The sequence below is a fragment of the Gigantopelta aegis genome, chromosome 6 (assembly GCF_016097555.1).
Source record: "Gigantopelta aegis isolate Gae_Host chromosome 6, Gae_host_genome, whole genome shotgun sequence".
Classification (NCBI taxonomy): domain Eukaryota; kingdom Metazoa; phylum Mollusca; class Gastropoda; order Neomphalida; family Peltospiridae; genus Gigantopelta; species Gigantopelta aegis.
Window position 1 is genome coordinate 81,999,340 of NC_054704.1, and position 15,175 is coordinate 82,014,514.

Sequence of the window (15,175 nt, forward strand, 5' to 3'; positions counted from 1 at the left end):
GAAAAAATATGTATGATGATATTTTTCCACTTGTTGTAGATTTTGACCCTTTTTTGGTCTCGCCTTTACCAATTTATATGTAATTTACTAAATATTCCAATGGAAAGAAATAAGAGATCACACTGAATCTTCACAGGATTGAGTGACCACAACCAAAACCCTCGTCCATATTATCGGGAAGTTAACACCTTTGTACTTTATACTAAATCTTCTTTTTGGGGGGTTAATTATGTGATATATTAATGTATCCAGTATTTAATATTTAACCAGTAATACTACCCATGACTAAAAATCAACAACCACAAAGTATGTATCAAATACTGAGTTTTGCTGTTAATACACATTACTCTTGGTTCCAATATGATTATGATTATTATGCACAAAATTCAACATTTAATATTCTTCAATGTCAATGGGTAGAAAGTCTATATACCATTTTGTGATTTTTATAATGTCAACCAAGTCAAAAACAGACTTTATTGTTACAATCCAGCCAGTGCACCATGACTGATATATCAAAGGCCATGGTGCTATCCTGTCTGAGATGGTGCATATAAAAGATCCCTTGCTACTAATGGAAAAATGTAGCGGGTTTCCTTTCTAAAACTAAATGTCAAAATTACCAAATGTTCGACATCCAACAGCCAATGATTCATAAATCAATGTGCTCTATTGGTGTTGTTAAACAAAACAAACGTCTTGATTGTCACAAGAACTCCAGCTGAAATGGCTAGACAGGCTGGCATATATAAGTTGTCTTCGCCACAGGATGGGACTATTACAGCTTACTGTACTGTGCTGTACATTTGACCCACTTACGTGAACTGCAGGTGAATGTTCTTTGATCACCTGGTCGTCACACAATCACCGGAATCAACCACAAGCAGGTAGATGTTTTGTCTGTAAAGCAAGCAGCGTAGCTCATAGAGCTTATGGTGGAACTCCCATCAATGCCTAAGAGATGAGAGAGAAGTCACATTCACTTGGAACTGATTACATCATCAGTTGGCATCATCAAAATGAACCCAACTGGACAGTAGGTCAAGGGGTCAATCCCAGTATTCAGTGTTTCACAGATTTGAACCGATTGATTTGTAAGTTGCACAAAAAAAAATTGTTTTTTTAATTTATTATTTCCAAAACGCCTTTACTTATCTTCTTATGTCAAACTAAACTGAAATTATTTACAAAAAACGGTTTTATAGAATGATGTAGTAAATTTCATAGTATGAGAAAAGATGTTCTCTGTGGGACGGATTATAGCTGAACCACTAGACCAAATTCTTGACCAAATATTTACGGGGGGGGGGGGGGGGGGGGATGGATGCAGTTTTATTTATTTATTTTTCTATTCTTTTTTTAATATTATATTATTATTATTATTTATATTATATACATGTATTTTTATTTGTATACTATGTAGGTTAAAAAAAAAGAAGAAGCCTTTGTTGCAAAATCTTAATAGACTAGTGTTATTTACTAACATTGTATTACTTAGAAGAATAGAAAGAAAAAAAATATTTAGGGTACATGCACAATGTTAAAAATAGTGGAAAGTTTCATTAAATTCTTTGGGCATAGTCTTTTAATGTTAGATCAGAATAAAAAAGATTAAAAAACCCCAAAACAAAACAAGACCCAAGCACTTTGTTAAACTAATAAACATTAAGATCCTCTAAATTCAATACCTATAATTAAGCTGGTCATACGAATAAAGCCGCTGTGGTTGAATAAAATACACTGCAGTTACGGTGCCAACATGGGGACACCTGATGGTAAGATAAAAAAAAAAAAATCCTATAGATTTCTGAGCTTGTCCTTTCAGAGTTTATTGGTGATTTGAAATGAAATATAGTTAAATAAGTGTTAAATATGGAATTAATTCCAGTGATATTAAGTCTGCAAACAAATAATATGTTTGCACAATGCTATATTTTCAATAAAATTGAAGTACGGTAGTTTTTTCTGTTTTCTTACATTTAAAGCTGCACGAAGTAATACCTGTTATGCGACTAAACTTATGAATTATTTAAGAATATATACAGAATATTACAAGCTGTTTTCTGATCTGGAAATAGATGCAGTATTAATTCAAACCAAATCCTTTGTGGGTAGGAGTAAAATGTAGTGCAGTTGGGTATTTTCATCGAATAAAATAATTTGAAGTTAATTTAAAACTATGTTTTCAAAATAGCTGTTATTACTGATTTTTGTCTTTGATTTATTTTAAAGACAACTAAAAAATATTAGCCTTTAAGCGAAAAGGGTTGTGTGATATTCCAGAGTAAATTGTGATCATACTATAGGCAATATTTCTTTTGAAGAGCAATGATCAACTAAAGTCTCTTTTTTTTATTGTCCTTTTTTCTTCCTGAAATATTTGTAAGTGTTTCCACAACAACAGGTATAATGAATATGTTTGTGTTCAGCATTTTTATGGTTGACTAGTGAACCACTATTTGTGAAAAGTCTTATCACATATTTTGCACTCATGATATTTGTTTTCAATGCATGCCCGAGTATGTTGTCGTTTACATGCTTTGGAAGCAAAAGACTTTTCTGCTAGAATATGGTTTAGCACCAGTATGAGTATTGACAAGGTCTGAATAATATCTTTCTTGTGAAGTACCTTTTGGCAATACTCAAAAGGACACCTCAGCAATGTCTCACTGTCGGAGAGATGGCTCCATAAATGAACAGTCAATGACCATTTTCAACCAAATGATTTTCCACATTAGTTACATATATGCCTGCTACTATGGACAGATATATTATGGGTAGCCAAATCTTCATCCGAACAAAAATACAAATGGCAGCTGAACATATTATTACTCCCCTACCGGTCCAACCAGAGGGGACTATATGTTTCATCTCCGTCCTTCTGTCCGTCCTTCTGTCTGTCCGTCTGTCGCACATATGTTTTCCGGATGTTTTTTGCAGAAGGGTTTGAGATATTGAAATTTTGTGTATAGCTTTATCATGTACTTTCATGGCAATTTACCTATTTTTGACAGAGTTATAGCCCTTGAACTTAGGAGATAAGAAAATTTGTTTTCCACACTTGTTTTGCAGGTGAAATTTTTTATATACTAGCTTTATCATGTACTACCGTAGTTGTTACTGATCAAGTTTAACTTTAATGGTGATTTACCCACTTTTCACAGATGTTTGTCCCTTGAATTTAAGAGATACCAAAAATTGTTGGGTCAGGTAAGGGACTCTCAAAAGCTTGTTTTATTAGGCTTGTGAGTTTTCACGTGCCTTTGAAGTGAATGTAAGTGTTTCTAATGTGTTGCACATATTTTACGTTTTACTTCCATCATTAGATATTGGAGAAGGTGTTGTGTCCATGTTTTTCACTGGTGTGGATGTCATCACAGCACTGGTTTTCACAATATCTTCAGTTGATGTTAACTCAACTTTGAGACTTACATCCAACATTGGTCCATTTATAGCTTCGGTCTCTATTGTATCCTAAAAAAATGTTTAGTATATAACTAAGATGCAGTTATGTTTTATGGCAGTGGATGTGAAAATATTACAGTATACATTATTATTTAAATACTAAAGTGTTATTTATTTTTGTAGATTTTTTTTTGCTAGAGAGTAAACATTTGCAATATTTTCAAAATATCAGAAAATGTCTTAAAGGTTTATAATTCATCTATATTTTAAAGTACCTGTTTATGCCTTTACATTTTACTAGTTTTAAATGGTATGTGTGACAAATAAAAATGCATAATTATTAGGTAACAGGTTTGGTCTACTTACAATTTACCATAGTATATAATATTACACTGCCTAATAACTATAGTCATTGCATGTAAAATCGTTCTGTGGGGCACTTAATGATTTATCCCAAAAATATTGACAGCAAATTCATCACTGAAGTCTCAAAATTACCATAACTGTTGAAAATGACAAATAAAAATTTATATGTAATTACTGCACATTATTTTACTTTTAATCGCAAAATGATTTACTCTATAAAATGTTTAACCACAAAACATTTTATTCAAAATGCTTTCACCTTCACATTGGAAAACATTGAAGTTTGTATTTTAATATAATCTACAACATTGTAATGAATGTTTATCTTTGAAAATATGCTTGCATTAACTGTACCCTTAGTTATTTATCAGTGCTAATTGTAGATCACTAATTAGGGATGAAAATGCAGCCAATTGTAGGTATAAATATGTTATATGGATGTAATAGCTTCTCACGTTTCAAATAATAAATTCTTTATCTTGATATTATAGATGCACAAGAGAAAATATGCTGTGATTAGATCTACAAGTTTATTTTAACACAAATATGAGAGATTTTCTTGAAATCAACACTGCACGGTCAGTAGCATGTAAGCTCTGAAGAGCGTGGGGTATTTTATTCAACCGCAATGGCTTTATCTGTATGACCAGCGTGATAATGTATGTCATTTCCTTTCTTGAAACTTAGTCACCACAGGAAATGTATAATGCAAATGTGTAATGCTACTGTGGGCATGTTTGATTGTTGATGACATGTCACCTGTAATATACACGAGCATACTTTCTCCATGTTGTTGACTTTGTTTACTTGACCAGTCTGAAGGTTAAATGGAAATTCTACAGCTTAACCGTTCATCTCACTATTTGATCTGCATAAACATGCTTGTGATATCTAATAAAAATGTTTTTACCTCCGTTATATTGTTTACATGTATTTCCTTTCCTTTTTTTTAAATTTGAATAGCATTTGAGTTGTAATCTGTGTTTTCATATTCAAATATATAGGCAATGTTGCCAGCTAGCTAGGCATTTTGAAAATTAATAATTAACTGCATTATTGTATAACAAGATGGATGCTCTGTAAATTATTTATGGAAAACAAACTAAAACTAAAAGCAGTTTCACTCCAACTGTCAACTCCCTGTCTTTGGTAAAGAAACTCTTCAAACCATTTCAAACCTACTCCAGTGAATTAATTCTCTAATAGCTGGAATACATGCACAGGCATGTATGTCATAGTTGGCTCTCACTTCCTGATCTGGGGCGGAATGTAGCCCAGTGGTAAAGCATTCGCTTGATTCACAGTCGGTCTAGGATCGATCCCCTATTTCTCACTTCAGCCAGTGCACCACGACTGGTATATCAAAGGCCGGGGTATGTGATATCCTGTCTGTGGGATGGTGCATATAAAAGATCCCTTGCTGCTAATTGAAAAAAATAGCCCATGAAGTGGCGACAGTGGGTTTCCTCACTCAATATCTGTGTGGTCCTTAACCATATGTCTGATGCCATATAACCGTAAATAAAATGTGTTGAGCGTGTCATTAAATAAACACATTTCCTTCTTCTCACTTCCTGATCTGTTCAGTTATCACAATTAAAATATGTTTAGTTTAACGACACTACTAGAGTACGTTGATTTATTCATCATTGGCTTTTGGATGTCAAACATTTGCAAATTCTAACTCGCCATCAGTAAAGTTTATTTAGTTTAACGACACCACTAGAGCACATTGATTTATTAATCATTGACTTTTGGATGTCAAACATTTGGTCATTTTGATACACTCTTCTGAGGATTTTTTTTTTTCCATCAGCAGCGAAGCATTTTTTATATGCACTTTCCAAGAGACAAGACATATCATGGCCTTTGATATACCAGTCCAGTTATTAGAAATGAAAAACTTGGTGATTTTTCTAGAGTTCCAGATGGCACAACCCCAAAACTGTTCCAGTGATTGTTCTTTTATGGAGAGCTCACAGAAAGCACCTTATTCTTAAGACCTCTCAATGTTTGCAGATTTTTTGGGTCGAAAAAGTTTTATTTTGTTTATAACGACACCACTAGAGCACATTGATTTATTAATCATGGGCTATTGGATGTCAAACATTTGGTAATTTTGACATATAGTCTTAGAGAGGAAACCCGCTATATTTTTCCATTAGTAGCAATTAAGGGAACTTTTATATGCACCACGACACAGACAGGATGGTACATACCACTGCATTTGATATACTAGTCTTGGTGCAATGGCTGGAACGAGAATTGTGTGTCAAATGTGACTTTCATATCAGAATTACATTTCTTTGTGTATCAACCTCAGGTTGACAATCCAGTTCAAATTCAGTTTTATTTATATGTACGGTATGTGTTACGAGAATCACATGGCATGACATCATATGCAAGCAGTGGATATGGTCATTTGTATTACAACTGTTAGAGTGCTGACAGTGGCTGGTTTATCATGGGCTACATCGTAGAATCAACTTCTGTTTAAAAGTGCATGGATGTGCATTAGGAAAAGCAGTATTTGTGCAATGAAATCTCGGCATGTTTTAAAGTATAGCTATTTGCTGTCTAACATGTGGTTATTTCGAGACTTGGTCCTTACAATACAAATGTGGCACACAGGTGAATAACCAGATAAAAACCGTAAGGTCTACATCTGTGTATGAAGCATGCTGAACTCTCATTTACCTAGTAACCCCACAGTTAAAAGTTCAACAGGCATACTTTTTTCTCTCTCTCTCTTTTTTTTTTTTTTTTTTTGACCTGCTGATTATTTGCACAGCCATTTCTGTGTTGTATGCAAAGGTCACCAAGTTCTGAAATAGATGTGAGAATTATCTGTGCCTTAGGAAGTATTTGACCCAGCTAGGCAGAGGGTGTGTGTATATATATATATATATATATATATAAAGAAGACAATTTTAATTGATTAAAATACATTTCATTGTATTGAACTAATATTATTTCTATACTTTGAAGTATCTTTTATTTATACATGTACAAGTAATACTGAAATGTTAGGGAAAACCAGGTAACAAGCCAAATTACACAACTATTATATACTGTACAAAAACAGGTAGTTACACAACTATTGTATACTGTCCCAAAACAGGAAGTGGAACAGGGAACCCCGGGTCCCATGGCACTTGACTTTTCCCTGATATTGTGTTCAAAATGCGGGAAATGCTGTATTTGAACACCTGAAAGTCAAAATGTTCTCTGGGGAGGATGCTCTTTCCAACATATCCGGGATCTTAAATTCCCCCCTTCCCGCCCCCCGAGCTATCAAACGGACAGTGCCTCCTCACACTTTCAAATCGCACTGACAGTGCCTCCCCACACACATATAAAAGCACACTTTCAAATACATTCCATGGGCCGTGAAAAATCCCAAATTAAGACATGTTCAACACAGGCCTCTGAGAATTGAACATTTGCGTAAACCCATTTATGGGTTATGCAAAAACAAATTCGGGTAACCCATTTAATTTTTACATAACCCATGTCATGCTTACTTAACAGATCAAGAACATGTAAATAATCTCATAAATTCAATGCGCGAACAAAAAATGTGTTATGCAAACTATACTTATGCAAGCGACACGATAATGAAACTATCGCTCTCGCAATTTACAGAGGCCGGCAACATAAAAAATAGTCTTCATGATTATTATTCTGTCGGGTGGGTATTGACAAGTGTTAAAAAATAAACCCACAATGAAATTATAGGTAGTTATAAACCAAATGATTTATTGTGATTCCAGTATAGATAAAATGTTGCTTAGCTCTTAACTAGTTTCAAATGATGAAAATAAATATTAAGCGATTGTCCTAAGTTTTCTGCCGTTGTAACATGTTTCCAACTAACAGAATAATTTTTTAACAACTTATATTAAAATTAAATACATTTTCCTGTTCAGAACATCAGATTGTCTAAACAACAAAATGTATTTTATATGTACTTGTAGTCTTTCCTTTACTTCATTATTAACTGAACACATCTTAACGACTCCAAACGCAGGTCAGTCGTCCCTTCGAACTAACAAAGACTTATAATTAAACAAGCTTGACTAAATATTTACAACAGTTCTGTAGTCCAGTATTGTGCTTCAGCTAGTGGTCAGTGGTCCCTTCCTCAGACTCGCCGCCACCGCCACCCCAATAAATCAATATTTTACACAGTAATTAGTCGTATTAGTCGGGTCGGGAGGTGGGGTGAGGTTTTATTTTGTGGGGTTTTTCTTGATGTTATTCTGTGATGGTAAATTACAAAGGAGAAAATGCATGTAATTATTTTTAAAAATTTACATCTTAAATTATAGTATCAGTGTCACTGATTGTCTTTCATTGAACATCTACATCCTGTTATCAGTCAGAGTTTTGTGACAGAGTTGTACTTGGTGATCTTTTTTTGGTGAACTGCTTGTAACCATCTGCTCCAGACATGAAACAACAGAAAAATTACAATGTTTCACACACAGCAAAACATGGTTTAACCAACAAACTACCAAGGCCACCTTGAATCATTGAATCATTAAATCATAATTAATAGACTTGATGCTGAATGTTATTGATGTTTATTTTGTGAATGTGCAAGTTTATCAGCTTAGTCATTTGTTTGTTATCTACATCATTAGTCATTTGTTTATTTGTTTTTTATATCATTTTAGTCATTTGTTTATTTATTTATTTTTTACAGCTTTAGTTGGGTTTTGTTTTCTTATTGTTGTAGGGGTGTTTTGGGGGTGGTGGTTGTGGGTTTTTTTTTATTATACATCACTATAGTCAGTGTTTGTGTAAACTGTGTTTATTCACAAATAAATGTACACAACCTCTGCTCAGTGATTTTCATTATTTATTATACAACTAACATTGATTGTCAAAGTAATGGATCTTTATGCAAGGATAAATGACCTTCAGATGTTTCCAAAATTATCAATTTACTGTCACCTGTAAACAGATTTTCATCCTTGTTCTTTGATGAAAAAGCTCACAGTGACCCCTACTTTTTAAGACCCTGCAAAGTGTAACATTTTCTCCAAATTATTTTTAACCAAAGTTAAAGTTTTATTTAACAACGTCTTCAGAAGAAACCTGCTACATTTCTTTTCTTTAGCAGCAAGCAAGGTTTCTGCCAGAGGGTAAAACTGGTATGGCACCATACCCAAATTCTTTTTCAGATTTTTTTTTTTTAGTTAACCTTTTGACAAAATTAATTACTCTTATCATTACTGTATGATTTTCTTAACCCTAACCTAATATGTAACCCATTTTCTTTCTGGGGGAGGCCCCCCATACCCCCTGTTGACTGTGGTTGCATTCAATTCCATAGCGCCATCCCCCAAAATTTCTTTCTGGCAGAAACACTGGCAAGGGTTTTTTAAAATGCATCTTAGAGATAGAACAGCACATACAACAGCCTTTGATATACCAGTTGTGGAGCATTGGCTGGAATGGGGCAAAAACCCAATCGGAGATTTGACCCACAGAGGTGGTTCGATCTTTCGACCCAAGCAGCTCAGACAAACACTACTGATCCAGCTAGACATACACTGTCCCATTTTTTAATAAAAAAAATTACCAGTCATTTTCATGTTTTTTCCTAAGTTATCTTATTATGATAACAGCACTGGAACATAATTTCCCCTAAATATTTTATGCTGATTTTTATCCATAAATGTGAACCATTTCATGATGTTAATAAATAAAATTTTGTTTTTCTTTGCAGGCCACGACTATATATGGGGTACAGGAAAAGTAGGCAAAAAGTGTGACTGTAAGTTCCTTTCTTATTGTTTAGACTACTTTACTTTTAATAGCCACTATTGTAAATTAGTTTTTACGTTGTTCTTACACCTTTCAATAATATGAGGACCAGTCAAACATTTGTAGAACTGAATACCATAGTTCACATATGTTTGAGCTTTTATGAAAGCTTGTTCTTTCATATAATTATCCTATCTATATAGAGAGTAACTAGTTTTTGATGTTGGATATCTGCTTTATCCTGTGAAGGTAAGAATGGGAAATTTGGCCTGAACAGGATAAAGCTGATGTCCAACATCATTAACTAGTTATTTTTATCGCAGACCATAAAAATTCAGGGGAAAAGATATTATTTCTGTATTTTGAGCCACATTGTACAATGACCTAGAGGTCAAATGAGCAATTTTGTAATGTAGCTATGCATGTGACATAATATGAGTGACGTCAAAAGTGATAATCTGCTAGTATACCTTTATGACTTTGCTTTAATCGGTCCTCATAATCTTTCAATAGAAACAGTGGTTGCAGGATAAAGCACAATAACAGTAACCTAACCTACTGAAACTATTAATTTGACCAGGATGGAGCACAGAGCCTACATTAAGTTTCTCACTTAGGAATGTGAAAATTTTACAGAAATTCGTAATCTTTTGCTTGGTATATATGATCATAGATCTTCCAATTAGTCAGTAATTACGAAATGGTCTACAGAATTGAAGCAAGGTCGAGAAGGCCTGAAAGATGACCAAAGATTAGGGAGACCATGATTGCTCAAGCTGCTATCCATAAGTGTGGCTCCAAGCACAGTAATCCACCCTCCTTATACAGCCCAGACCTGGCCCCCCCGAGAGGTCATTATCTGTTGGGAATTTCAAAAGCCATTCTTTGTGGTACCTAGTTTGAAGGTAATGAAAATCTGAAGGCTGCAACAGATTCTATTCTGATGGCATCAGTAGCTTGAAGGATAAATGGGCCAAATGCAAGTCAAGAGTGATTATATTGAAAATAGAATCATTTGGTTTGTCATTTGCATTCATTAACTAATTCTGCGAACCTTTTGACTGTCCCTCATTCAAGGCTCTTTACTAATAATATGAGTCTTTATTGTACCTGGGATCGATCCCTGTCGGTGGGCCTATTGGGCTATTTCTCGCTCCAGCTAGTGCACCACTACTGGTATATCAAAGGCCGTAGTATGTGTTATCCTGTCTATGGGATGGGGCATATAAAAGATCCCTGGCTGCTAATCGAAAAGAGTAGCCCATGAAGTGGCGACAGTGGGTTTCCTCTCTCAATATCTGTATGATCCTTAACCGTATGTCTGATGCCATATTAATGTAAATAAAATGTGTTGAGTGCATCGTTAAATAAAACATTTCCTTCCTTCTTCTGTTTCTCTTAATAATTGTTCTCAGTATTTTTAAACAAGCATGGAAAAACCTTAAATTTTTGCAGAATTTCTGATATTATTGTCATCTGAAAACTTATTCTTGTTTTTAAAAAATATATGTGGATCCTAATCTGAACAACAAAAAAACATAATGCATGGTCAGGGCCGTATTTAACTAAGACTGTTTGGCTTGCACCCAATTTTTTTCTTTTTTTATTCTGTACTAAACTTGTAAAAGTAATTGTGTCACCTTCAGTTAAAAAAAAAAAAATGCCTTCACAGTGTACTAGTTAAGCCATCAGACTGTTATTTAGTGGGTTCATATTCCAGTTCTGGCCCCAAACCAGGAATAAATTAACAGTGAACTAATGCAAAGACATGATCAGCCAGATTACAGCTAGTGTTTATTTTGGGTTGTCCTTGACATTTTGTACTGTAATCAAATTACATAGGAAAATAACTAGTAAATCCTACCTCTTTTGGGTGATTACAGTATCAGAAACAAAAACTATTTTCTTTTTGACATTGTCATCTGTTACCACCAAACCGGCCTCGGTGGCGTCGTGGCAGGCCATCGGTCTACAGGCTGGTAGGTACTGGGTTCGGATCCCAGTCGAGGCATGGGATTTTTAATCGAGATACCGACTCCAAACCCTGAGTGAGTGTTCCACAAGGCTCAATGGGTAGGTGTAAACCACTTGCACCGACCAGTGATCCATAACTGGTTCAACAAAGGCCATGGTTTGTACTATCCTGCCTGTGGGAAGCGCAAATAAAAGATCCCTTGCTGCCTGTCGTAAAAAGAGTAGCCTATGTGGCGACAGCGGGTTTCCTCTAAAAAAAACAGTGTCAGAATGACCATATGTTTGACGTCCAATAGCCGATGATAAGATAAAAAAATCAATGTGCTCTAGCAGCGTCGTTAAATGAAACAAACTTTACTTTTTACTTTACTGTTACCACCAAAGAATTATCTTGTTGCAAGTGATTACAGAATGTTACGGTTCTGTTGGAGCATGCATACTTCCTCCTCCAAGACTGACCAATCCAATGTTGTTTGTCAAACATGTTTTCTTGTAATGTGTAATAAATTGCCATTCCTGCTATTAACTGACTAACACAGTCTGCAATTTGTTCCCAAAGTTAGATCATCACAGCCGCTGTAACCTGGATATATTTTTTTTTCATTCTTTTTACCATAGAGACAGTTGACATTGTTTGGCTGGATGCCAACTGGCTGGGTTTTTTCTTCCTGGTTTTTTTCTTTTTTTCTTTTAATTTTTTTATATTTTTATTTTATATTGTACATGTAGTTTTACATGATACATGAACCTCCATTTTCAGGGCTCACCCTGTATGAATGTTGCCAAATTAGGCTATTGCTAAATTTTATCTAAATAGAGGTATTTCACATTCCTATTGTGCATGCGCGTGAAGAGTAACGTCCCTTGACAAAATAGACTGAAACTAGTCTATTTACAAATTGGGAGGCGTGACAGACAGGTTGTTATGGGCGACTTGAGTAGCTTCGTAGGAGACTTTTAAGGTACTTGGTGATGCCTCGACCAGAAGCGGTCAGGCCCTTTATAAGGGCTCTATGGGCAACCTAGGGAGACACCACAGCATCGTAAAGGTCTAAAATTAACAAGCTACTCTCGATTCACTAATATCAAAACCTATATTAGCTTGGCCATTTACCTTTCGACCGACCGTTCAAAATTGCGCCAAATTCCCTCAATCAAAATTGCGCACCCTTTTCTCTTTGGCATTTAACTGCTCCATTCAAATTCCATAGCACCACCACCACCCCCACCCACCTGCTACCGATTTGATCGGGCTGCTGGTGCTCCCTTGCACCTGCCAGTGCAGGCGGTCCCTCCTCTCCCCTCCCCCCACCTTTCCTGTCATGGCGTGCGCTACAACAGCTTGTTCTGAATGTGCACGTAAAACCCTATGACATGACATGACAAGACTTTTAAACTTTGGCAACTAACATGTACATATTTCGAATTAGATGGTATAATGGCCTTAGAAAACAGTCCGCTGAAATTTACAGCGGAATGGTTCAAATTAAAAAGCAGTGCAACAACTTGGACAAAGTCTCTGCGACTCGTACCCGAGGGTTTTGATAACACCAGATTAAAAGACTATCTCGTAAAAAGTATAAACAAAACATTTGACAGATTCCATAGGTTATGGCATCGACAGGTTATGGCATCGATTGATATATATATTTGAGAGAGAGAGAGAGAGAGAGAGAGAGAGAGAGAGAGAGAGAGAGAGAGAGAGAGAGAGAGAGAGAGAGAGAGAGAGAGAGAGAGAGTGTGAGTGTATACACACACACACACACACACACACACACACACACACACACACACACACATATATATATATATATATATATATATATATATATATACAGTCAAACCTGTCTTAAGCGCCGCACAAGGGAGTAGATAAACATGGCCGCTTAAGACAGGTGGCTACGGAGTACAGGTTGCCACATATAGTCTTTAAAACATTTGTTGTTGTTTCTTGTTTTACCGTCTGTACTGCTAATTAACAGATGTGTGCTTCATAGTTGACTATAACTCAACTTTTGACATGTTGTCTCCTTCAGAAATAATGCAAATAGAATATATTAAATTAACCGTTCTCCAGAAGTTTGTTTTCTTTTTCCATTTAATTATTTAATATCGACTTCATGCGATGTATTGTCATAGTAAGTGAATCTACAAATGTCAAGCGTAGCCTGCCCAGAAGCAATTAGATGCATGTAAGATTCATACTTCCTTAATTGATACACAGTGGAGATGTCGGGACTGAATAGGTACTAGTATTCCTGAAGGTGTGAAGATCGGTTATTTGCTGCACCTTATTGCTGTTTTTAAAATATCCCTTTTATATAAGAGTAAAACTTTACTGTGGCCGCTTAATGCAGGTATTTTAGCGATTTGGGATCCGATTTAGGTGGCTGCTGGCCGCGTTAGACAGGTGACCGCTTATTAAAGGTGCGTTTACATTATAAATCGTTTGGGAGGAAAAAAGTGGCCGCTTAAGGCAGGTGATCGCTGAGTACAGGTGGCCGCTAGGACAGGTTTGACTGTATATATATAGAAAGTGCATCAGGTGTTTTGTTGCATTTTTCTTAGTGTCTATCTAATTGGGAAAAGTTAAAAAATAGAAAGAGATTTTATGCTGTTACATGTATATCCATAAAGTGGGAATTTAGAAAAGGGGGATTTGGGGGGGGGGGGGGTTGAAGGTAGGTGCCGTTCTGTTTACCCATACACACGTTTTTATACAGTGTCAATATGAACGCATTGAGTATTATACAAAATATATTTATTTTCTTTACTGTTAATGTGTTTTCCACCATATCTAAGTATATAAAATACTAGACGGACCTGTGTAGGAACGACCTGTACAGAGCAGTCATCACTCTATATATATTTATATATCATTATTATTATTATTATTATTTAAGGAGTGTCTGTTATTTCTTTTACGTTCATCGGGGTATGAACAAAATAAATCATCCGTAAAGTGTGTGAATCGGCGAAGCCGTTCTCACATAAGTTTGCGGATGATTTTTTTGTTCATACCTAGATGAACGTAAAAGTAATAACAAACAATACTTATAATTAAATTTGAAACATACTGAGTAATAATAACATTAAAAGTTCATATATATATATATATACATGTATATATATATATATATATATATATATATATATATATATATATATATATATATATATATATATATATATATATATATATATATATATATATTCTATTGAGTATTGTCCGAAATATACATATATTTTCTGTATATACAAAATATATATTTATTTATTTTTATTTACTGTTTACTACCATATCTAAGCAGAAAATACTAGACCGCCCTGTATAGGAACGTTCTGTACAGAGCTGTCCTGACTACATATATTTTTTTATATATTTACACGCACACGTTATATTTTATTGAGTATAATCCGAAATATACATATATTTTCTTTATATACAAAATATATATTTATTTTCTTTACTGTTAATGTGTTTTCCACCATATCTAAGTATACTAGACCGCCCTGTGTAGGAACGTCCTGTACAGAACCGGTACGGTTTTGGTCCCTTATGTGTTCACTGGCTTCCCTCCTACAAAATGTGCCGAACAAACCCTCGTACTTAGAGTAACATTAAAATCGTTTTCTATGTGATTGTGAAACGATT

General features: G+C 34.9%; 1 protein-coding gene across 1 annotated transcript in view; it reads left to right on the top strand.

Moving 5' to 3' along the window:
• The window catches only part of LOC121375953 (phosphatidylinositol 3-kinase regulatory subunit alpha-like), a 211,625-nt gene that overhangs the window by 146,175 nt on the left and 50,275 nt on the right, over positions 1–15,175 (top strand). The window contains exon 5 of the mRNA XM_041503695.1: positions 9,509–9,556. Within this exon, the coding sequence (XP_041359629.1) occupies positions 9,509–9,556 (48 nt within the window). The remainder of the gene's footprint in view (positions 1–9,508; positions 9,557–15,175) is intronic.